The sequence below is a fragment of the Alligator mississippiensis genome, chromosome 12 (assembly GCF_030867095.1).
Source record: "Alligator mississippiensis isolate rAllMis1 chromosome 12, rAllMis1, whole genome shotgun sequence".
Lineage (NCBI taxonomy): Eukaryota > Metazoa > Chordata > Crocodylia > Alligatoridae > Alligator > Alligator mississippiensis.
Window position 1 is genome coordinate 47,793,717 of NC_081835.1, and position 24,303 is coordinate 47,818,019.

The following is a 24,303-nucleotide window of genomic DNA, read 5'->3' on the forward strand; positions in this document are numbered from 1 at the left end:
CTTGTTGAAGTTGACCTTACATCAGATAAAGAATCCTATCAACAGATGGTCACTCTCTCCTAGGTTACCTTGTACCTGAAGATCCCCCACCAAGTCCTCCCCTGTGGCCAGCACCAAATCATGTAAGACATTTCCCTTACTGGGACTGCATACTTCCTGTGTTAGGTGCAGGTCCTGTATGCAGGGTAGGAACCTATGTGAACGGGCAGACCTGGCTGACTGCTCCTCCCAGCAGATGTCAGGTTAATTTAGGTCACCCATGAAAACTAGGTCCTTTGAGCGTACTGCCTTTGAGAGCTGTCGCAAGAATTCTAGGTCTAACTTACCTTCCTGGTGTGGGGGTTTGTAGCAGACCCCCACTACCAAGTTCCTTTCACCCCTACCCCCTTGTAATCTGACCCATAGGACTTTGATTTGCCCTTCTTCTGTCCCCATCTTTATTACAGAAGATGTATAATGTTCCTTAATGTACAGAGCAATGCCCACCCCCCTTTTTTCCCCAATCTATTCTGCCTCTATAGCCTGTAGCCCTCAATGCCCACTGCCCAATCATGGGTAGGGTCCCACCAGGTTTCTGTTAGCCCAACCAGGTCAAAATCTTTGTTTGCAAGCAGGATTGCAAGTTCCTCCTGCTTATTCCCCATACTCCTAGCATTAGTAGACACCTAAGCCCCTCCCCCCCACCCAACAGGTGCCCTTAGTACTTCCCAATCCTGATGCTTAGTGGGCCAAATAGGGCTTAGTGGGCCCCTTAGTACTTACCTGGTCTATTCCAGCAAGATAGCTCGGCCTTCTGTTCCAAGCAGGCTGAGTGCAGGACAGCCTGGGAGCTGGGAGGGAAAGGGAGCAAGTGGAGCCAGGGAAGCCCTGTGCCTTCTTGCTGCTCCTCTGGGAGCCCTTCAAGGTCATTGCAAACAGGCATTTGACTGACAAGGATGCCTGGCTGGTCCCAGGATTTTGTAGTCTCTGCATTGGCTATGGGATGGGTTTGCCCTACTGCATCATATTCCCTGCCTGTACACTGTTGGCTGTTCCATTAAAGGCCTATCAAACCCCAGGGGTAGAAAGTGGAGGTCATGCTAGCTCTGGTGTGGTTCTCAGGTCTGCATCTGACTGCCCTCTGTCATCTGCCTGGCCTGCTGATGGCCAGGCACTCTCCCTAAGCAACCTCTCCTCTCTGCAGTATGCGCCAAGGGGTACAGCGGCCAGCACTGCCACAGGTACAGCGCCCCTCCAGAGCAACCGGCATGTGACTGTAGTGGCCGAATCCGGACATCGGCCACACGAGGTGAGGACCTCCTCCTGGCTGGTGGGCAGATGGGAAGAAGGGGCCAATGTGTAGATGCACCAGGGACTGATGTTCCTGTCTGGGTGGTTCATCATGAATGTACAGCATTCACCAGAAGCCCATATGTTTAGCCGATGGGGATACAAGCTAATGTGGGTCACACTGTAAGAACACATTGTGTGCCTGTGCTCTATGCACCTCCACAAAAGAGATCAGAAATGCAGGGAGAGCCAGGGCCTCTGTTTCAATACATTCAGCATAATCCTAACTGAAAAGGCCTAGCTCATATATTTGAGTTTTGTTGACCACGGGATGGAGAGGGTCCTCAGCAGGGAACTGGCACAGCTCAAGGGAGCAAAGGGAAGAGCTTCAGCTGAGGTGGTTCCTGGGCAATTCCTTGGTACAGTCTGGCCTGAGCCATTCTGGGTCAAGAAGTGGGATGTGGTGCTATCAGGGCTGAAGCCATGGGGCTCACAGGCATCCGAAATGGTGTACAAGGTGGAGTATACAGGATCAGGAAGGTGTTTTGGTATCTGCATAACTCACATCTGCTTTTAAAGCCTCCTTGTCTCCCAGATTGCTTTGCTGTCTGGCCTCCTTTGTCACTGAATCAGACACTCAACTCCACCTTCACTTCTGCTGCATATCACTCTCAAACCAAGGTCTTGCCCTACAGCTGGGAGCCAGGGCCATGCAGGGAGCCCTGGGCAGTGTGCTCCTGCTGATCTCTGTGCTTACTGAAGCTTGTGCAGGATGGCCATTAAAGTGCATAGCTGTAGTTGAACCTGGGGGAGGGCCTGTACTGTCATAGCTATACTGTGCTTGTTCACACATTAAATACAGCACTAGGTCAGCAAGTGGTCTGAGCCTGTAAAATGCAGGGCGGAGCTGGAACAGGGAAAGGTACAGATGGTTTGTTCATGCTCTTGGAGCCAGGATGAGATATAAGGAGCCTTTTGCCCTGCATGCCACCATCTAGTCCACATAGCATTGCAGTTGAGACAAGCCACTGGTAACAGAAATGGGAACAAGGGCTGCTGCAAGATTCCTGCCTCAGGCTTGTGCCAATATCAACCCATGGTTCTCAAAGAGCAGGTCCCCAAGTCATGGCATTGGGGTTATTTTATTGCAGTCAATGCTAGGATTATTCTGTTGGCCTCTGGGTTTTGGGGGTCTTGAGGCTCTAGCCTCAATCTTACTCTAGCCTCAACCTGACTTTTGTTTTTCCTTAAATGAAAGCTGAGATTCTCAGTGAACCTCACTCCCAGAGCCAAGTTTGTAAGAATAGCAGTACTGTTGGCTGTGACTGTGGGTGTGGCAGGTACTGTCTGTAATAGGAGGACCATTTTTGTGTGTGGCTGTGGCAGATGCTAGCTGTATTTCAGAACTCATCTGATACAATCTAGATGGTGATTAGTGTTGAAAACTAAGATGTGTTTCCTAGTAAAAGAAATGCAGTAAGGCTTCTGAGAGAGTGTCTTTAATAAACTGGTTTCCCCAGGTGCTGCCTATTTGTGTATCATAGGCTCTTGCTGTGTGACAGAGTTCACAGGCTATGGGAATAGGGTTGTGCAATTTCTTTCCAACTTGACTAAAATTAATTATTGGGCTCTTTGAGATGGAAAGATGGGTGAGGTTTCCCCTCAGTTGGAAAAAATCCCACAATTCCCCATGAATAGATAGGTAAGGCGTGTGCTGTAGTCTGAATGACTGCAGGATCTGGAGCTCAGAAACAAGCAGGTACCCATAGGGGCTGCTGTTTGGTTCACAGACCTCTGGTCTCTGAATAGCAGTGGGCACTGCCTGGTGTCCTAACTGCTATTGAGAAGAACCAGTGGTGGTGCTGGTAGCTTGAAACACATGGCAAAGGATATGTCAATGCCAGCAAACCTCTCGATGCACACCCCTGAGCAGTGTAGTGAGTCCTCCTCCCTTGCACATACATATACACATCCTACTATGGCTGAGGAGGGCTCCATGGCCTATGGAAGCTGAGCCTGTCTGCCAAGGATGCCTTCAATGCCCCAGGGATCTAGGATGAGGCCACCAGACTCATTTCACTGTACTGACAGCTCCTAAGGGTGGAGACCCCTGGATTTGCCAGTCTGCTGAGACTGCCCTATGCCACCTGAGCAACACAAAATGCCCTTAAGGGGCTGATGAAGATCAGTAGAGTGCTATGCTGGCAGGGGACCATGCAGGTATAAACTAGCAATGACAGGTCTGAGGTTGAAAGGAAGAGGAAGGTATCGCAGAGCCTGCAGACCATCACTGGTGCCTCCTGCCCATGGGGGTCTCTGCCCTGACCTTGTGGGAGAGGTAATGCTGCTGTGTATCTTCACAGTGTGTGGTATCCCTGTGCAAAGCTGTGTTGACTACTGTCACCGCACAACTGGCCGTGATGACTGCTCCCTGTGCCTGCCCCTCTGCTCTGGTGAGTTCCACTGGTGCCCACAGGGCTTCAGCCTTGATCCTTTGTTGGGTGGTGGGGGTGGGTGGTGCAGACATTGGATAATACAGCCTCACTCAGCATGGTGACAATGGCCACTCCTAGAGGCTGTGAACCCTGTCCTAGCAAGTATCATAGTATCATAGTACTTAGGGTTGGAAGGGACCTAAACAGATCTTCAAGTCTGACCCCCTGCCCGGGGCAGGAACAGGTGTCGAGATCATATCACCCCAGCCAAATATCTGTCCAGCCTCTTCTTGAGGACCCCCAGGGTAGGAGAGAGTACCATCTCACTTGGGAGCCCATTCCAGAGCCTGGCAGCCTAACTGTAAAGTAATGTCTCCTGATGTCCAGCCTGAACCTTCTCTCTAATGATTTGTGGCCATATTCCTAGTAACCCCAGGTGGTGCCCGGGGTAACAGAGCCTCCTCCAGTTCCTGCTGGTCCCCTCTGGTGAGTTTGTAAATGGCCACCAGATCCCCTCTCAGCCTTCTCTTGTGGAGGATGAATAGATTCAGGCCCTTTAGCCTCTCTTCGTAGGGCCTGCCCTGCTGCCCCTTGACCATGTGAGTGGCCCTCCTCTGGACCCTCTCAATGCTAGCCACATCCCTCTTGAAGTGTGGTGCCCAGAACTGGACTCCAACTGTGGCCTGACCAATGCTGTGTATAGGGGAAGGATCACCTCCAGGCAGTGGAGTCCCCCAGGGCTCGGTCCTCGGGCCTGTACTGTTCAATATCTTTATCAGCAATCTGGATCTGGGGGTGGGTGGAATGCACGCTGTCCAAATTCGCACCAAGTTGTGGGGCGAGGTAGGCACACTGGAGGGAAGGGACAGAATCCAGCTAGATCTAGACAGGTTACAGAGGTGGGCGGATGAGAATAGGATGGAATTCAATGCAGACAAGTGCAAGGTGCTGCATCTAGGGAGAAGGAACGAGCAACACACCTATAGGCTGGGGAATACCCTTCTTGTCAACATCTTGGCAGAAAGGGATCTTGGAGTCATTGTTGACTCCAGGATGAACATGAGCCGCCAATGTGAGGAAGCAGTCAGTAAGGCTAACCGCACCTTGTCGTGCATCTACAGATGCATCACAAGCACATCCCTCCAGGTCAAAAACGACCCGTCCACCACCACTCTCTGGGTGCAGCCATCTAGCCAATTTGCCACCCATCTGACTGTAGGCATCAATGCCGCAGTCACCACGTTTTTTTAAGAGAATATGGTGGGAAACCATGTCAAAGGCCTTCTTCTTTAGAAGGAGCTTCTCTCATCGGGGTCCCAGGTTTTATAGACCCTCAGCCCAGAGCAGTCCCACTGGGAAAGGTCAGGCAGTGCCAAGCTTTCTCCCAAATAAGGTTCCATATAAGCCTGGAACACCAGCCCCACCATTCCCAATTGTACAGGGTCAGAGGGAAATACTTCTCACCACAACTTCCCCTGAGGAGCATTCTCAGGGGAAGGAGACAGCTGCAGCTCATTTGACATCTATTAGGGCATTGTGGGGATTCAGGCCTATACACCTTGTTCTCTCCAGTTCTTCTGGGCTATCCTTCCAGCTGCGTGCAGCTCCTTCATTATGACTCCCTGAGCATACAGGGCTGCAAAGCCACTGCATTGCCCCTGGCAGAGGCTGTGTTAGTCAGCACAGAAAGTGTGATTGTTGACTACAGCTGCTAGGGCTGCCTGGGATCAGAAAGAAACTGAATGGTGGTGCCAGCCATTCCAGCAGCTTGGGATCTCACCAGCAGGTCGGTGATCGGTGGGGGTGGCATCCTGCCATAGAAGCTGAAAATGGCTCTGTCTCTTGCTAGAACCTGCTCAGGTTCATTGACTTTACCGGATGCTTCTCCAGATCTTGGGGCAGTTGGCTGGTGTGTCATATTTCTCTGTAGAAGACTGTGTTTTCCTGTGAGCCAGCACTTGCAGTTTGTCCATGGAGAAGCATGCACCTTTCCTCTGAAAGCTGTATTTGGGGCCCAGGCTGTCCAGGGGTTGAGCCCAGCATCAGGCCCTCTGTTGGGGCTCTGGAAGCCTGTGAGTGCTTCCCATCACACCAGCTCCAATGTGCTTTCTCTTTTTCCTCCCAGACTCCAGCCTTGAAATCTTGGACCCCAACGAACTGACCATGCTCTTCATGGTGAAGTCCCAGTCCATCAACCTCACTTCAGAAAATCAGCGCAATCCAGAAAATGCATCTAAAATCATCTATGATAGCAAATTCCCATGAGACAGCACAGCATGGAGCACTTCAGGTGCTCTGCTCTTTCCAAGGTTCTCCCATTTGTTTTCTTTCAGCCAGTTTTTGTACTGCAGTTTGTGAGCAAGCAAGGTCAATGTTGTGGCCCCAACACAGCTGCCTTCACTGTGTTCTGTATTTGTAGGCTCACCTTTCCTCCCACTTCATGGCCACTTAGAATGCAGCTATTTTGAGTTAGGAGCCCACTGTCAGCTGATCGGGCCATGGCTACCACAGGTCCTAGGGAGCTGCTGAATGAGATCCTGGAACCCATCCACTTGGCTTATGGTGTTGGATGGCCAGGGAAAGACTAGGAGTGAGGCAGGAGACTTATCTTCTTCTGCACTAACAGGTCAGAGACCAAACCCTTGATTAGAGGCACCAGCCATAGTGCTATTGTGTAGCTCTGAGGAGCCCTGAGAGTCCATAAGCTAGGATGTGCGGCAGGGGGTGGGGTGGAGACTTAGTGTTAAGGAGACTGTATGTGCTCCAGTGAGAAACAAAAGTCAGTTCTTAACAGGATCCAAATACTATTTTCAGCCTAGACAGCACCCTGCTGTCAAATCCTGGCCTCCTTGGGATAGAGAGTGTGCAGAAGGATGGTGCCTTCCTCTCCTGACACACGCACTCCAGTCTGTACCGTCCAGCTGAGCCTCAGGGGCCCCCACTTGGTTGGTGGAAAGTCCAGAATCATATGCAGCTGGTGCCCCATGGTGGCGGAGGTGACCCTAAAGAAGAAGGCAGGAAGTGCATTTCCTCTAGGGGCCTTGCTGAGGGGAGAGAGAGCAATCCCCTCTAGAGCTGGCACTGTGCCTCTCAGACTTCAGTACTACAGCCGAGTAACACACCTTGCAAAAGCTGGCACAGTGACCCTGGAGAGTCCACAGGCAGAGCCTCACCATCGCAGCTGGCAGCTTACACAGTACCACCCAGGGACTGGTGATGCAGCTTGGCCACAAGAGTTTGCACAATGCCCCAAGAGACTAATCACAGACCCCAGCCATCAAAGATGGCTCAGTGGCCCCCTGAGAGACCAATGGCACAACAGCCATCCCTGTCAGAACAGTTCCTCCTTCCCCTGAAACCAGTGGGGACTAGTATTATGGCTGGTACTATGCCCCTCAGAGACCTGTTGTGCAGCCCAAACAATAACAGCTGCCACAGGGCAAGCGTGGGGTAAATGGAGAAAGGCAGAACTGAATGGGAGCAGAGCAAGAGGCTCAGCTTCTGGCTGAGGAAGGCACCAAGATTTGGGGTGAGGGTGTCCCCCCTGAACTCCAGTGCTTGGCCCAGGCATCAGGAATGGAGGTGGGGGATGTGGAGGGATCTAGACACATTTGCTCTGGAGCTGGTCATGAGCCACTCTGTGGAGTGTGGCTGGGGTGGGCTGGGTTCATGTTCACCTCCCTGGCACCACTGCACTTCCTGCTGCTGTGATCTGGTCCAAGCTGGGTTCCCTGATGCCTGCTGTAGCTCTGTGCCAAGGGGTTAATGCCGGAGCAGTAGTTGTACCTGGCTGGTAGCTGGGTGGGGGCAGGGGAGCTGTGGCTCTGCACCTTGGCAGCAGAAGCTGCTCTTAGAAAATATTTGCTAAGAAAAGTGCAGCTCCACCCTGGAGAAACCACAATCCAGGGCAAGCAGCGGCCTTTGAGCAGCCAGGTTAATGTTTGCAGAGTGTAGGTGACGCCGAAGTTTGTGAAAGGGAATGTGAGCCACTAGCGAAAGCTCCAAGGCGCCTGCTTCCTTGGGAGGAGTTGCACAACCCACCACCCCACTTCTCTGGCCTGAGCAGGCGGCCCAATGAGGTGGGGGTAGGGGACATCCAGGAGCCACAACAGGTCTCTAGGGACGCTGCCCTGGTGAGTCTGCCTTCGTGACTGAGTGGGTGGGAGCTAAGTCCTTCCTTCAGTGTCTCATCTTGTGGGCATGGCCAGCTTGAGTTGTCGGGGAGCCCTGCTGACCTCTCTCCTCCTCCTGTACCCACTCCTCTGTGCTGCCTGCCCAGCTGTTTGCAGCTGCTCCTCAGGGGAAGTGGACTGCCGTGACCGTGCCTTGCACTTTGTGCCCAGTGGCCTGCCCACCAATGCCAGCGCAGTGCTACTGGGTTATAACCGCATCGCCAGGCTCAAGGCTCACACCTTCCTGCAGCAGGGGTCCTTGCTGTACCTCAGTCTGCATGGCAATGTGCTGGTGAGCATCCACAGCCAGGCGCTTGCAGGGCTTTGGGCACTGCAGGAGCTGGACCTGAGCAACAACTTCCTCGTGGTGCTCACAGCAGAAACCTTCCTGCCACTGCCCAGCCTCACAACACTCAATGTGGGCAGCAACCAGCTGGCCCAGCTGGCCCCAGATGTGCCGCGCACCTTGCCCCAACTCCAGGCTCTGTTTCTGCACAACAATGCTCTACGGTCCCTGGACACTGGCTTCTTTGAGAACCTGCCTGCTGTACGCTTGCTGACACTTGGGGGCAACCCCTGGGCATGCAGCTGTTCCATCTGGCCCCTCTTCCTCTGGCTCACCCACAACAGGGACAAGATCCAAGGTAAAAGGCGTGGGGTGGGTATGCAGACCACCCTTGGGCTGGCTGGTCAAGAGCAGTCTGGGCCCCCACTGATCTGAGGTGAAGGGCAGTCCCAAGTGCCTCCCCTTGACTGGCCACCAGGCAGGTGTTTCAGCCCTTGGTCCATGGCAAGCCCACAAGGCTTTATGGAGCATTGCTAGGGTGCAGGTGGCTCTAGCATGGCCCCAGGCCATGGGGCAGCAGGAAGTACTCCCTGCTTCCTCCATAATGCTGGAGCCAAGGAGGTGCTGCCTGGTGCTGATCCATGTTGGGACCTGTGACTTCCATCTGCTTCCCTTCTCTGAGAAAACCTCCAGTTCTGGAGCCTGGGCCAGCTTATTCTGCCCTGCCTTCAGGCAGATGCTGGCCAGGCTGCCACCAGGCACAGGGTGAACCTGTCATGAGCAGGGCATTGTGGGGGAGCGGGGGGAGGCTGTGAATGGCCCTGGACAAAGGTGCTGTAAGTGCACTGATGGCACCAGCATAGCTGGAGCAAGGCTGTGGGATCTGAGCACAAGAGTGTGGGGCTGGTGTATAGGAGATGCCCAGGAGAGCCTGGGCAATGGGGAGAGCACTCTGCAGAGGCAGAGCCCTTAACCCCATGGTGCTGGATGGGTGTCCCTTTGCCCCCTCCGCCTTGTTCTCCCACTTCCCCAGGGAGAAGAGCTGCCCTGTTGTGAGCCCTGAGGAGAGAGGTGCTCCCCAAGGCAACAGGATGCCCAGCTTCAGCTCAACTGCTCCCGTGGACACCCTGCCTCATGACCACAGACTCTGGGGAAAAACAGCTGCCACAAGCACCAAACCCACCCCTGCCATGGGTTTTGTGGGGAGAGGTGCCTCCCAACTACCATGGACTCAGAGGGGATGGCCTGAGGGATCAGTCTTGTGCTGTAGGTTGTTATCCCTCAGTGCTGACCAAAGGAGTGGCCAGGCCCCTCTGTCACCTGCCCACAGCCTGGAGGCCAGTACCATGTTGAGGCTGATGTGGGCAACTGGGGCATTGATCTTTCCCAGCTGCAACAGTTGCCCAACCTCAGTGACATTCCTCTGCATCACTCTGACTCTGCCATCCTGGCCCTAAGGTGGCCCCCTGTGCCAGTGATGCTGTCCCACCTGCCCTGGCAGTGCCCTGCCTAGCCCTCCTGCCTCATCCCTTGCTGATGGTGCTAGGCACCTCTGCCCTTTCATCATGTCCACAAAGGCAAGGCAAAATGGAAGTTGCCCTTGCTGGCAAGTCAGGAGCTGACTGGTGCATTTCTTTTCATCTTGCAGAGGAGAATCTGACCGTGTGCCGATTCCCAGAGCTGCTCAACCAGTTTCCCATTGCAGCCCTTGACAATGCCTCCTTCAGCCACTGCCAGGAGAGCCCACTGCATCCACACGACTATGCTTTCTTCCTGCTCATTGGCCCAGCCTCCTTCCTAGGCAGCATCATCATCTGCATCCTAACTGGCTGCCTGGTTGTGGCGTGCAACAAGCTGAGCAAAGACCCTTACCCTCGGCAAAGAGCCCCACGACCCAGGATGACACTGCCCCAGCAGTAACTCTGGGATGGGGCAGGGAAGAGCTGTGGTGATACAAGACACTGGGCAGGGCAGGGACATGCCAGGCTGGCACCAGCTTGCAACCAGGGCAGGGAAGTGCATCCAGCTCCGGGAGGGATGAGTCGCCAGCGCCCCAGGGTTTATGAGCTGCGCTCCTCATGCTGTGGGGCCTTCCCTTCCCTCCCTCCTCAGGCAGGAGCCCAGTTCATATCCTCTGTAGCTGCCACCAAGAGCCAGGGGAATGACAGACCTTGGTGTTCAACACTGTTGCCTGGCAGGCTGGATGGGCAGTGCCCAGTCCATCCATGGGCTGGATTTAGCCAGTGATCCCAATCTGCTGCCCAGGGCAGGTGCAGTGGGGCCCATCCAGGCATGCAGAGGGAGGTGGAGGGGAGCTTGGCCCTGATCCAACCCTAACCAGGCCCTGCAGAGGTGGGGGGAGGGAGCTTGACCTCAACCCACAGAAGGAAGGGGGCAAGTTCCTCTGTGCAGGAACAGGGGGCCTGGGAATATGGCAGCAGGGAGAGGTGGCAGTAGTATTTGCCACTGCTCCCTTGGCACTAATTTTCCTGACCTGTGGAAAGCCCTGCAGGCCTGATGCCATGGCCCTGCAGGCTGCATTTGGCCTGCCGGCTCGAGGTTGAGTACCCCTTATCTAGACAGACAAACAGGAACCTCCATCTCAGGTGGCTGACGAGAGCAGGCCCCTAACCTGTGGCAAGGGTAGAAAGCAGCTCAGGCTCCCAGAGGCCCCAGTCTCTCTGCTTTTGTTCTTATATTCAGTCCTGGACAACAGGACTGGGCCAGGGTACCAGCACATTCACACCCTAGCCACTTGCAGTGATCCCCAATACTTAGGACTCCTTGCTCTAGTGTCAGGCATCCAGGTTGTAGTCATATTGGTCTAGAGGCAAAAGGAATCAGAACTCATGGCAGAGATGATATCTTTTATTAAACCAACTAGATATTAAAAAAAAAAAAGTATTTATTTGCAAGCTTTCCGGCATAGGCACCCTTCATCAGGCATAGGAGACTGCACAGATTATAAAAGTTCTCCTAGGATCTCTCCCTGATGGAGGGTGCCTGTGCCTGAAAACTTGCAAATAAATATTTTTTGTGCAAGTATCTAGTTGGTCTAATAAAAGATATCACCTCCTTGCTCCAGTAGCATTTGGGTAGTTCCTGCAGGCAGAGCACCCAATGTGTGCTGGGGGAGGGAGTACTGCTCCTGTACTACAGCCACTGCACACAGCAGACAGCCCTGCAGGTGCAAGTCAGCACAGTTGCACTGAAGCAAGGGGAACTGGTGGGGCAGCAGCACAGCACGGAGGAAATGTACTGTCCTTAGGCACTATCTCTGACACCCTCCAGCACTGCACACTAACAGAAATGCTGGCTTAACTCAGGGGGCCCAGCTATACCGGGCTTATCCTTCACAGCCTGTGCCTACTTAAATTCAATGCCAGCTGTGACGAGTGTCAAGGAGGGAGACAGATGCAGACAGATTTCCAAACTGATCTAATTATGCTTGCTTTTAACCTGGAAGTGTTGGAGGAGCAGCAGCTGAAGGAGGAGCTGCAGCTGAACTTGTCCTTAGGCATGTAACAGATCGCTTAATTATGCTAATGAATAAAAGAGGGCAGGATCTAAATCTCCAGGATTGTAGAATGATGATCAATAGCGTAACTGGGGGGGAGGGGGCAGGACCTAGCCCTGGGTGCCAACTGTGACAGGGTGCCAGAATCTACCCTGCTCCCAAGAAGACTTTGCTGCTGCAGGGACAGCCCTGCACTGCCTGCCCAGAGCAGCTAGACAGTACAGCCCTGCACCCAGCAGTGTATCTGTGGGTGGCAAGTGGAATAGTTTTCCACCCCCCTTTTAAGTTTTGGTCACAGCAGGCACAGCTTGGTGTCCCATAGTATAGTTGGGGTGGAAGGAAACAAGCAGGGCATGAAGCCCAGCTTCATGGAACCCAGGTCATAGGGCTGTTGCTACCTGAGTGGATACTGCTGCAGTCACAGTTTTAGCAGCTGCCTTCAGTGTACAGAGAGCCCATGCAATTAAGACTCCCCTACCCTCACCCCCATGCCTCTGTACCCAGCAATGGGTTACCCCCTTCTCCCTCCCACCCCTGAATAAGCTTGCTGTACCTCTGCTGCTAATGAATGTAGATGTCTGAGGTTGCCTGGGCTGTGGCTGACTTGCAGGACTGCCAGAGGCCAGGGAGATGCCAGGGTTGGGATGCACTCATGTGCAGGCATACATTCAGTGTGGGCCTGCTCCAGCCAGCTGGCATGGCACTTCCTTTCAGGGGCCTGGCGCAGTTGGTCATGTCCTAGGCATGTCTAGAAAGCTGGATCAGGTGCAGATCAACAGTCTGGCTCTGGACCCTTGCACATGCTTCACAGGCCCTCAAGATTTTGGGGGCTCCTGCACAGCTCTCCCCTCTGCACGTCTTCTGTCTCTGGCTTTTAGTAAAGACTCTTTGCAAACGACACCAGGTGAGTCTCTGAGGTGATCTGCCAGTGTGGGGGGTGCCACTGAGGCTCAACTTTTCAACAGTTACGGCATAGAAGGAGGCATGTGGCACTGCAGTAGTCATCTTTACCATTGCGCCGGGACTTTACTCAGCTCTTGCAAAACCTGTGTCTTAAGTTACATTACATCAAAGTATAAAGGATAAAAGATTGAATCCTCACCAGGTATAAACTGGCATCACCTTACTGGACTCAGCGGAGCTGCATTAATCTAGGGAGCTATGACCTATTACACCAGCTGATGACTAGGCCTACTGGTCCTGGGCATGCTGCACAGTGCGGCTCCTTCTGCAATGACCACCAGTCCTCAGTGTCCAGCCCAGCCTTCCGAAGGGGCAAGCCAGCAGCTGCTGCTCCTTGCATGCCACCGGCTGGCCATGCTGGGCTGGGGGCAGGTTAAGCAGAAGGCTCGGTGTTCTGGTGTCAACATTGCAGATGGGTTTGCTTTTAAAAAAATGTATCTACATCTCACCTAGTAAAGGGTAACAGCAGCAGCAGCTCTGCTGGCACCCAGGGCGGCTAGACAGAGGCAGAGCAGGGCCACCAGCTGTACACTGCTTGAGAGCAGGCTGCAGTGAGGGTGGAGGAAGGGGCTCACTAAGCTAATTCCCCACTGCCTGCACAGAAGGGTTTGTGGGAGCCAGCAGAATGATGCACACTGTCCTGTATGAGGGGGAGGCACTATTGCAGAAAGGCAGGGTGGTAAGGCCTGTCTTATCCCAACCTCTGAACTGGTCTCATTTTCACTGAGGGCAGATAGAGAATCAGGTCACAGCTGCAGGATGGGCCAGGTCCCATCTCTCTGTACACACCAGGACTCTGTGCTGGCCGAGGCCCACTGGTGTTGCTGCTGTGCTGCTAGCCAGCTCGTGCCTCAGGGAAGATCTGAGCATCCAGCCAGTATGGGCACTTTGGGGTACATGCTCCAAGGGTGACCTACAAGCAACAGGCCAACAGAGCAGGATTGGAGAGTCCATGCAGGGATACCAGAAGCTCCTGGGCTCATTCAGCTGGAAGGCATCTCACTGCTACAGAGAGCCTTTCTCATCAGATTGATAGGAAGTGCAGTGCCCCAAAGGAATCTGGCAGAAGCTGGGACAAGGAGGAACAGTGGAAATGGAAAGGGATGGGAAGCACTTCCACAGCCTATTATCATGACACATGCCCAGTACCTGTCAGTGCCTGGTTCAAGCAGCAACCCCCACCCCCTACTATAGTATTACAAATGTTAATGGAGGAGCTGGGCATCCTCACTTGCTGTGTGTGGCTGGGGCCTCATGAAGGTTTCGTGTGCGGAAGATGTGCGAGGGAAGTGTGTGGAAAGCACTTTAGCCAACTGTTGCACAGCCAGCAACATGTTTCTAAGCCACTCCCATCAAACCAGGGTGAATGAGTGTGGTCAAGGGGCAAACGAGTGAGATACATATCACCAGGTCTTCCCCACACATGACAAGGGCTATGTAAAAACAGCCTACTCTGGTGGGAGCCAAGAGCAGTGCAGGTTTCTTGTGCAGGCAGGTGGGATGGAGGAGGGAAGGGTGGAGTTCATGGAAGAACTGTTCAAGGAAGAGAGCTGAAAAGGCTTGTCCCAGCTACAGCCACAGAGAACACCTGTTTGATCACTGTCCCCTAAGGCTGCATCTGTCTCTGAAACAGACACACTGAACAGAAGCATGATCAGCTATGTACAATCATCCACTGCGCTGGGAATGCTAGCACATCACACCATAGTCCTCCAGTGTTGTGTGAAATACGTTGCGTAGGGTATGCATGCACTCACAAACAAGCAGGATTGTAGCAAATGACTCTCCTCCCCCTGTCAAGGAAGATATGTTTGCAATCATCCCTGCTCTTCTTGCTTTTGTTCCACAAGAAGGACAGGTGCCACGGTGCAGCAGAGCTGTTCTTTCCTTGAGTCCAGCACATGATCAGCCAGTGGCAATACTGATTAAAAACAGCACTGATTGGAAGCAGTTGTCTTTGTACAATGAAGTTCCAAAATGGGACCCGGTCCTGTGGTGCAGCCTGGCATGCTGTTATTGCCAGTGAGCCTAGGAAGGGAAGGAGATATACAATGATGTCACTGCGTATGGATGAAGGATGCTTCCCTCTTGTCTCACCAGTAAAGACCAATCAGTGTCACTTTGAAAGGAAGTCCTGGCTGTGCCTTCCTAGGCTGCCTGGCTAGGACCGATGGCTCCTGTGGGAGAATGTCACACCACAGTGCTGACTGAGGGGTCGGAGAGGTTGAGTTGCCCGGTAATGTCAGTGGGATGATACTGCTGCAAAAGACAAACGCACAGACAAGGAGAACATGGTGTTAGGTAGCCCTAGCACTTGCTGCCTGGTTACGCTCAGTTCAAACATGTATCCCTACAGGAAATTGCTCAGGGATGATGCAACAGCAGGAAAAGTGCTGCTGTCTTAAGAGACAATTGCAAATGCAGTCAAAGCTTGTCCAGAGGTCACTGCAAACAGTTGGCAAGCATCCCACAGCTCATCTCTGACAAGTGCATGGAGTACAGTACAGTTTCTACAGAATATGGCAGCTGTGTCGCTTACTGAGTGACTGCCTCTGCTTCAGTGAGGAGCTATTGGACTAGAAGATCTTAGGAATCGATTAGAGCCAGCCCATTGGGTTAGTTACAGTTTGGAGAGTTTGGCTGGCTTTAAACATCTGACTTGCTCCCGATGCCTACCTTTGCTTTAAGGTCAGGGCACTACCCTGTGGGTTCCAATGACTCTGTTTTTTCCTCTCCTGTCACATTGGTAAAGAAATGTGCAACTTGGCTTTATTTGTGATCATCTGAAAGGCAGCTGTTAATGTGAAAATGCCACGTTGGTCCTGTATTAGAGAAGTGGCCTGGAATTTGGATTCTGTTTTCCTCATAGAAGGAATTTGGCAAAAGCTAGCTGGGAAAAGCCATCCTAGTTATACAACTCACTGCCAATAGCTGTAAGGATGGCAGAGATCAATTTAAATTGGAAGGAACCAAACTATCTCCTTTCCCCAAGAAAGGCTTCATAACTAGGCAGACATTCTTTTTCACTGCTCTTAACCTCACTGCCTGAGCAGCATAACCCCTGGCACAGAGCTGCATCCTTCAAGCCCACCACCATGAAGTCTGGGAGAAAAGGTAATACCACCCAGCAATTCCCAGAAGAAAAAGTCATGTTCTTTATGGATCCAGATATGGCCTGTTAACCTTAACTTCTTTTTTCCCCACTTGGATACTACAGGGCCCAAGCCAGTGCCTGCGGACGTCAATGGAACGACGGCTATGGATTCCAGTAGCCATTGGAGCAAGCCTAGAGAGCAAAACATCCAATTTCCATCCATTTGGGAGCTATCTTCTACTCTTTCTCTCCTCCACCTCCCACTATTAACTGCTTTGTGCTGCCCTGACTTGAGACCTGCCCTCTGAACACAGAAATCCAGAGCCGGTTTCTATACCAAACAAAGACTATTGAACACTCAGATGGACATGTACATTGCACCACTTCCGATAAACAGGTTGTATGTGTGAGAGAGATGGCATCAACTGTGGAGTCCAGAGACACAAAGAGGTCTCAGATGGTGTATAAGGATCAGTGGCCCATCAACTTTTCTGTGGGTTGTGTGTCTCTAAGAATACTCTCAGCTAGTGCTTACTTGTGCCTTGTACTATGTTATGAATGACTATATCCACCTTGTTCTGTATTTGTTGGTATTTTGTCATTTTGTATTGTTCCTGTGTGTAGTTTATTTACAGATTTTATGAGTTTATGATATGTGCACATATCAGGCCTGTGAATTACGGCTTTTCAAAGGATATAGAGGCTTATGGCATGGGTGCTTGGATTGTGAGTGTTTTATTCAAAGATAAAGACCGTGGTGGTTCCTTTGGGGGCTGTAGTGTCATAGTGTTTGTGTTAATAGATTTGTGTATAAATGAAGGAGAAATAAGTTACAGCTCCATAGACAAGACTAAAGTGGATTTTACACTGAAGGCAGGAATCCAATCTTCTTGTTAAATACAAAGAATATACTATGAATTCCACATACAAATTACTCCTTGAATGAATATGTTGGAGATGATAAGCAAATCCACTGGTTAGTTTACAGAGATAAAAAAATGTTAAAATGGAGCCTCTAAGTATTTTTAGTTGGGCCATTTTTTGGCCCATACAATCCCACCTCAGCCCTCATCTGTTTACACAAACCTGGGTACAGTGGTGAATTCTGAGTAGATCTAGTGCAGTATGTAGGGTTTTATTTTGGTCTAAGAAAGAAAACTCATCAAGAATTTCCCTTTCTCAAAATGAGTGTCAGCTCCTACAATTCTCAGTGGGCAAACACACACTGCTATTAATGTGCAGCAATAAGCTCCAGCACATATCGCATCAGAATTTATTGCTCCCAGGCGCCACACTTGAACGTGCGCCTGTGACCACTGAACTGGGTCAGAGCTAGCCCCAGCTGGCAGGAGGCCTAGGGGGTCAAGCTTGCCAGCCCGGAGCTGCTCTGATCCAGCTCAACATGCTGCAGAAAGGCTGGCTGGGGTACAAGGGTGCTCCAGTGTGGGGCTAGCTGGCAGGTAGCCCCACACTAAAGCACCCTTATGCTCCAGCCAGCCCCATCAGCATCTACATGTGCATTGTTGCGCAGTAAAAAACTCTGCCACAGAATAGTACATGTATTTACAAGAACTAATCTGTGGTGGAGTTAATTTACTGAGGCTGAATAGGGCTGCATGTGTAGATGCTGAGACATTTACTGTGGAGCTAATTAGGCAGCTCCACAGTAAACGTTTCATGTAGACGTGCCCAGTAGATCATAGGCAACGGGCTGTTAGCTGCATAACTAGGGTGGCACGACTGGGGCAGCAGCTCTGGGTGCCAACTTGGATGGCAGGGCAAGGAAATAACAGCTAATACTGCCACCAGCTGGCTATAACATAGACATTGGCACTCGGGAAGCACCCACTACCTCTTGTGCCACTGCTGCCCTTGGTGCCAAGCTACCTCTGCAGCCTGTTCACCAAATCCCTTAATCTGAATTTCAGAGTGCTCCTCTTTTGCCTCCTGACAGCTTCACACTGAAGGTGATATAGCTGCATTCCCACTGGATAAATATGGGAGGCAGTGACTATCTTGGCTAAGAACCTTATGCCCACTGAGAACTTCAGTTATGCGACAGCAGTCAGTTTGAAACAAGGAAGCTTTGAGTGTCATCTGAAGGCAAAGATTTTTATGCACCAATCTCTGCAGAAGGAAGATTTTTAATTAGAAAGGATAGCCAATTATGACACCTGGTTTTTAAAGATAACAATGTGTAGCATGGAAGGCAGCAAAAAAGGGAAGCTAACGTGTTTGTGTGTGTTCAGGCATGTACACACATATGCACACATGCACAGGATTGCCAACAACAATGTTCCAAAAAAAAAATAAAAAAGAGGTAAGCCTACAAAATGGGGGAGGTGGTTAAAAAAGAAAGATCAGGTTGTGAATTTCTGGTCAATCTTTTGAGTTGGAACCCCCCCACACCCACCATGCCCTGTGATGAGAGGGGAGGATGACCTGCTCCCTGACGGAGAGAACAACAGCCCTGCTGAGGGAGCTCTAGCCGGAAAGACCCAGCTGAGTGTGAACCATACACACGTGCAAAAGACTGCCTGGTGCTGTGGGCCTCCCGCTTCACCCCAAGCACTGCAACAGATTGGTGCTGTGTCCTCACCTACCTATACATGCACTTCTCTCTCCCCCCAGCCAACTATATCATCACTGCCTCCAGTCACCATCAGTCCAGCGACCCATCTGTCAGCCCAGGCACCAAATTCTCAGTGCTCTAAGGCATTTCACTCACTCTTCCAGCTGGAGGAGGGGAAAAGGTTGCTGCTGGAAGCTCCTCTGCTTTCCTTTCCCAGGCCTGTGATGGAGAAGGTGGTGGGAAGAACAGGGAGGCAATGAGGTCGGAGGTTGGGAAGGGGCCAGGAAACCAGTCAGAGGGCAGGTCTACAGGAGATGCTAACTGCACAGTAGCCTAATTCTACTGTGCAGTAGCAAGCAGGGCAAAAACCATGTTAAAGGCTACTGTGCGTATTAGGTTACTGCACAGTTAGTGTCACTAAAAAGCTGTGCACCAACATTACTGCACAGTAGTGCCAGTTAGTGCACATTGATATAGTACTTGGTTATACAAGTACTAAACTTAATACACAGTAACTGTGCCCAGAGAATTTTTTTTTTGCTTGAGCATGGCTGAAAAAATGCACGAGGGCTGAAGCCTCTGGAGTCACTGAGCCCAAGTCTAATGGGCTAATTGCAATTTATTCACAGGACTTAGCAATTCTGGCATGTGCACGTATGCATGTACATGAAAGGAAATACAAGGATGTGTAGGAAGAGCTTGGATTTTGGAGAAGCGGTATATGAGGGAATGTGGAGAGCAGGAAAGAGGAAAACCAGGGTGTGCAGTTTGACTCATTGTGTGGCTCTGCAAAGTACCAATAGACGAAATCTATCAGGCCAATGCAGTCTGGGACATTTGCACAATTCCAAAATGGCACAAAGCAGCCAGATACTGGTGAATTTGGCCATAAAAGTTTAACTGCAGGAAAAGGATTTCAGGCTAAAAAATATATCTTGCCCAATCTTAGAATTATCCCATGCTGACGTGCTCTTTGACTTCCTTGTGTAGTGTTCTTGCATTATTAGTGTCCATGTGATAATAATTTTAAAAAACAAGGACATTTCCAAATATAAAGTACGTTAAAATGGAATTAAAGTTATGACTATATATCAGTAATTTAGGATATTTACATTACGGGAATGATTTAAGTAGCCCAAAACAAAACATTATCACACCAAAATTAAGAGTTAATCTTAACTACAAAAGGACTCAAGCATGGCAAGGTATGGAAATGAAAGGAAGGCACTTGCACAACCTAAAGCCTGGTTTGTAATGAGACCATGAAGAAAAAATATAGGCAACAACCTAATGTCTTTTAAAATCAATTTAATCTAACATGGGATCATATTATAAATCACATGTAATAGTCTGGGTTGTCTTTTTTATTTAAAATTGTGTTTTTAACTAAATGCAAGGCTTGTGGGCGGTGTTTGTTTTCCTCAATTTTTCTATTAGGAAACTGGTTATTTGGTAATTTTGAGGGCAAAAATACTTGGTTTTTAATTGAAAAGTCAAAAATTTCTGCAGAACCCCCATGATATTCTGACAGGTTGGACTAAAATACATCAGTTATAACTGAATAGCTATTCATGACAACACCGTGCAACTCGTATGGTGGCGGGGGATGGGGGTGTCTGTTATCAGTTTTGTGCTTATCTGTGGGAATAAACTGTGCCTCCCCAGGGCATACAAGGTGTGGTATAATTTCTGTGAGGTTGGGGACATGTCCAGGAGCAGCTAATGGATGCAATGCAGTTTCTCTAGTGTTTCTGGGGTATATGACATCCTGGTAGGGGTGTGTGTGTGTTTTACAGGATCTCAGGGGGCTTCCCTGGGGACTGTAACATCTTGGGTGGTTGCAACGGACATTAATACATCAGCTCTATGGGCATTTTGTGAGGTGCAGGAATTACCTATGGGGAATAAACGCATGTCCTGCTGTGTCTGTGGGGATTATGTGCACCCCAAGTATTGTCACTGGAGAGGCTGTGCATCTCAGATGGCATCAGTGGGGATTAGAACATCCAGAGTGATTTCCAAGGGGCTGATTCTTTCCCAGGGGGCATCTTGGGATCCACAGTGCCATCATGTCTCTCTGGCGCTCTAAGGGGGTCATTCTGTGGGATTGCAGAATAGAATCCACCTTTAAAAACACAGACAATGACAAGGAAAGAAGCAGGCTGCCAGCTTTGCATCTTTCACATGTGTTTCCAGGTTGGATAGACTCCCTGCTGCTGGAGAGTCCCCCCACCCGCCTAGCTCTACAGGTTGTTGTAGCCTGTGTGCGCCCAAACCTTGCCCATCTGAGGCCTGGGATGGCTGTCTGCTTGAGCCTGTAGGCTGCACCTGATATACTCAAAAGACAGCAGCTGGCTGTTGTGCTCATCTGTAATAGGGAGACATAGTCCTGGAAGATCACCTGTCCCCAGGAGACTATGTGCTCTGTTTTTGCCTGAGACAAGTGGAGCTTTCCACAACATGAGAACATCAGGCTTTCTGTACCGGAGCAGAGAAGCAGCACAGGTTGTCATTGCGAGTCCTCTGCTCTAGCCACTGGGAATACCAACTGGTTGCTGGATGATCTGTTGTGACATTAGCCAATCAGAATTCCTGTCCTCTATAACAGCCCACATGGTAGTGATGTCTTTGAGGAGATGGCACTTCTAGCATTGTTTTAAGAGGTGGTAACAGCCAGCTCACCTACCCTTCAGTAACACTTGTCCCAATCTATACTAACAAAATGACAGAAGCCTACTATAATACTAGGTGGCTGTCACAGCCACCAACTTGGTTCTTATTGGACTTGTACCCCAGAGCTATCAGTGGGACCCACCGCTGAGTGTGTCACTGCACCCCTCTGGGCAATCCCCCAGGGAGCATCAGCAAAATTACCATGGGAGGTAGCTAGTGCTGGATGCTACCAGACATGCTACACTTGTGTGCTGGACGAGGGGGTGGCCATCATAATAGCATGGGTTTCTACAGCCTGGATTAAGAAACTAGCTTTTTGCAGGTGGGGCTGTAACAGACTCTGCCCCCCTGGGTTAGTTAGCTAACAAAGGCTAAAAGGAAATACTTTCCCCTAGTGCAGCCATGGCCCCAAACATGTTATTGCCAGAACATAGCTCCCTGCACCCTCTGGGGGCAGGCATGAGTTCTGTCTCCATGCCTGTTCTCTTTGTGCACAGCCCAAGACTATGCAATGCTACTTGCCTACAGGACAGGTGGGAGGAATGTGCCTTGTGCCTCTGCTTTGCAGGGATGTGTGCACTTTGCACCTACAGAACCAAACGCATGGGGACAGCGCCTGTACTCTGCCCCTCCCTCCTGGTGGCTGCAGGTGGGGGTGCTCCTACCATAAGTCAGCACCATCCCTTTGAAAGGTCTGTGTGCTCTCAGGCCAAGAGGCCATGCATGAGTTGCATCATCCCTTCCTACACATCCGTTTGCCCCTTCTGAGGAAGGAATTTCATCTCCAGGCTGGCGTCATAACCTCTAGACAGTGCTTCTTTTTGAAGGGCTCCTCAGATGCAGCAACCCCGCAAATTAGGGCAGCGAGCTGAGGCAGTGGGATTTTGTCCCTCTTCTGCTGCAGGGCTCTGTCTGCTTTCAAGGGGAAGGCCTGTTCAGACACTAGCTTTTGCTTCCAGGGCACACAGTTGCCAGGGGAGATTGCATACAGGGCAGAGGGGTGCTCGGCTCCCAGCAACTCTGCAGACCATCTGAGCAAACCCAAGCTGTCAAGGCACCTGTGTCACTGCTTTCTTCGCAAAGCAGAGAGACCATGGCCACTGCTCTATCACTATTATACAAGGGAGCTACACCCAACCTGCTGCTCAACCCCACATGTCAGAGGGAGCCAAGCCTTCAGTGGGGTAGGCTGTGAGTGAATGGGGCCAGGCTTTTGGTACAGGCCCTGCCCAAGCCTCTCATTGTGGCTTCCCACCTTTTTCCCCCACTGAGGAGAGAGCACAGTAGTCTGGGGCCTCGGCTGTCCTGTCATGCAAAAGGGATATGGGAGGCAGAGTTAAACTGTAACAGCCCCATGGACCCTGACATAAATTACAACCATTCACTCACGCTCAACCACCCTCTCCACCCAAGGAGAGCACTAACTCCACCATGCTTCCTGTGAGCAGCTCCCCTGCCTGGAGTCCACACTCAGCTCACCACGGCACTACCCCAGTCCAGAACACGAACGCCTTTCATTCGCCCTACAGCCCCCTGCCCCCCAGAGGTAGCACTGAGGGGTGCAAGTACGGGCCTCTAATCTGTAATTTCCTTAATCCTGGCTTTGGGACTTGCAGTCGCAAGCACCACACAACAGACATGAATGAACTGTCCAGGCCACCCCTGCCAAGCCTCCCTGCCCCTCCACACCACTCCCCATGCCCCGTACCCATGTCTCTACTTCCTCACTCCCTCCCCTCTCCCCCACACCCAGGCTGGTTTCTCCTCCCTCCCTCCCTAACCCCCATACCCATGGGTCTTCTTCCCTATGCCCTCCCATCTCTGCACTTGCAACTCTTCCTCCTCGCTCCCCACACTGTGCTCCCTCTTCCCCCATGCTCAGTGTTTCAAGCTGTGGAGAAAGCCACAGCCACAGTCACCTTCCAGGGGAGTAAACTCGTGGAGGACGGTCGCTGTGACACCCTCACCGGCTGGCCTGCAGAGCTGCACTGGGTTCCAGCCCCTGCGCAGGATGGTGATGGGCGGGCACCAGTCCCCAGGGGAGCTCACCGGTGCAGGCTGAGGCGTGGGGAGATTTCCTGCCTAGAGAGCATTATGGGGACAGCATTAGTAACAGCAGGGATGTTCAGCTGTTACTCATGTCTGATCCCTTCTTCAAGGGGTGGGGGGCTGCCCCCAGGCTACCCGTGGCATGTGCTGTGTGCCCTGAGATGACAGCTTGTTCTGTGAGATGGCAGCAGCAGAAGCAGCAGGGGCTTCTAAGGAAGGGGCAGCCCAACACAGCCCAGCTGAGGGCTCAGTTGGCAGCTTGCTGCTGCGCATTGGGCCTCATCCAAGTTGTGCTCCTGGGATCCTCTTGGGATCAAGCCTGCATTAGCATAAAATGGAGTCACCTCCATTTTGCATACAGAGCCAGGGCCCAGAGTGACCATGGGACAGCACATGCTGGTCCCTCGGAGTCCCTGTGGCCTCTATGGGCTGCAGCCCTATGAAGATGAGCTGCACTGCAGAAAGTGGTGGGCTGCGTTTTGCCACCCCACTTCAGCAGAAGGCTTCCTCATTCCCAGCCATGCATCATGTCTCTAACAGCCTCGATGGGAACCCACCCTGAGCAACCCTGCACTGGGCACACACCTGCAGACCATGGCAGGAGGCGATTTCAGCAGATCGTTAATTGGCAGCAAAATGCATCTCCCACCTCCGAACGCTACAACAAATTAGCCAAAGTGCAGAGAGTGCCATACAACAAAAGGCGTCATGCAGAGGGGACAGATGGGGCATTATCTTTTAGTTCAACAGATTCGGCAGCCCAACCTGATTGATTTGGCTCTGAAATTCTATCAAGAGAAGACATGTTATTTCTGTTTGACAGTCGTTGCACTTTAGAGGCAACAATTTACAAACTTCCTCTAATTTCACAGAAGGAGTTTTACTCCAAGCAGAAAAATACAACTTTTGAATCAGGTTGGGTTTTTCCAAAACTCCTCTTTTAACCACTGATGTCTCTCTTTTAGAGCTGCATTAATACTGGTCATAACCAGAGACAGCTGCCACTTGTGCGCTGAGGACTAAGTCCCGAAAGCTATCAATCACAAACAAAAATCACATGTATAGAATGCAACACGCATGGCTCTCGTGAGGTGAGACAGTGCCCAAATTAAATCAGGGTGATTGTTTTAGGCATACAATGACAAACAGGTACAGGAACACTCAGGAACAGAAAAAAAAATGTCATCGGTTTCAAAAGATCAGCACCAATAAGGTGAGCAAAGAAAAGAGAGGAAACCCAAAAATCATCCAGTCAAAAAACAAAACAAAAAAA

General features: G+C 51.2%; 3 protein-coding genes across 7 annotated transcripts in view; 2 read left to right on the top strand and 1 right to left on the bottom strand.

Annotated features, from left to right (window-relative positions):
* The window catches only part of LOC132243312 (C-type mannose receptor 2-like), a 50,365-nt gene extending 37,786 nt beyond the window's left edge, over nucleotides 1-12,579 (top strand). The window contains exons 10-14 of one of the 2 annotated variants that reach the window (XM_059715441.1): nucleotides 1,184-1,288; nucleotides 3,633-3,722; nucleotides 5,830-6,013; nucleotides 6,519-8,520; nucleotides 9,811-12,579. In XM_059715441.1, coding sequence (XP_059571424.1) covers nucleotides 1,184-1,288; nucleotides 3,633-3,722; nucleotides 5,830-5,969 — 335 coding nt within the window. In that variant the 3' untranslated portion in view covers nucleotides 5,970-6,013; nucleotides 6,519-8,520; nucleotides 9,811-12,579. Of the gene's footprint in view, nucleotides 1-1,183; nucleotides 1,289-3,632; nucleotides 3,723-5,829; nucleotides 8,521-9,810 lie in introns of both variants that reach the window. The other variant, XM_059715440.1, reaches the window with a different exon arrangement.
* LRRC26 (leucine rich repeat containing 26) lies at nucleotides 7,905-10,082 on the top strand. The gene is made up of 2 exons (XM_014602662.2): nucleotides 7,905-8,520; nucleotides 9,811-10,082. Exons 1-2 carry the CDS (start codon nucleotides 7,905-7,907, stop codon nucleotides 10,080-10,082), a joined length of 888 nt encoding a protein of 295 aa, XP_014458148.1.
* A 2,069-nt stretch (nucleotides 12,580-14,648) lies between the features above and the next one.
* GRIN1 (glutamate ionotropic receptor NMDA type subunit 1) overlaps nucleotides 14,649-24,303 on the bottom strand; it is a 61,463-nt gene continuing 51,808 nt past the window's right edge. For all 4 annotated transcript variants that reach the window (XM_059715438.1, XM_019475929.2, XM_059715437.1 and 1 more), the window contains one exon: nucleotides 14,649-14,901. In XM_059715438.1, the coding sequence (XP_059571421.1) occupies nucleotides 14,833-14,901 (69 nt within the window). In that variant the 3' untranslated portion in view covers nucleotides 14,649-14,832. The remainder of the gene's footprint in view (nucleotides 14,902-24,303) is intronic.

Excerpts from the sequence above, each read along its gene's own strand:
- LRRC26 (XM_014602662.2), top strand. The coding sequence starts at position 7,905 with ATGGCCAGCTTGAGTTGTCGGGGAGCCCTGCTGACCTCTCTCCTCCTC. Across the intron at positions 8,521-9,810 it reads CAACAGGGACAAGATCCAAG|AGGAGAATCTGACCGTGTGC; the intron begins GTAAAAGGCGTG and ends TTCATCTTGCAG.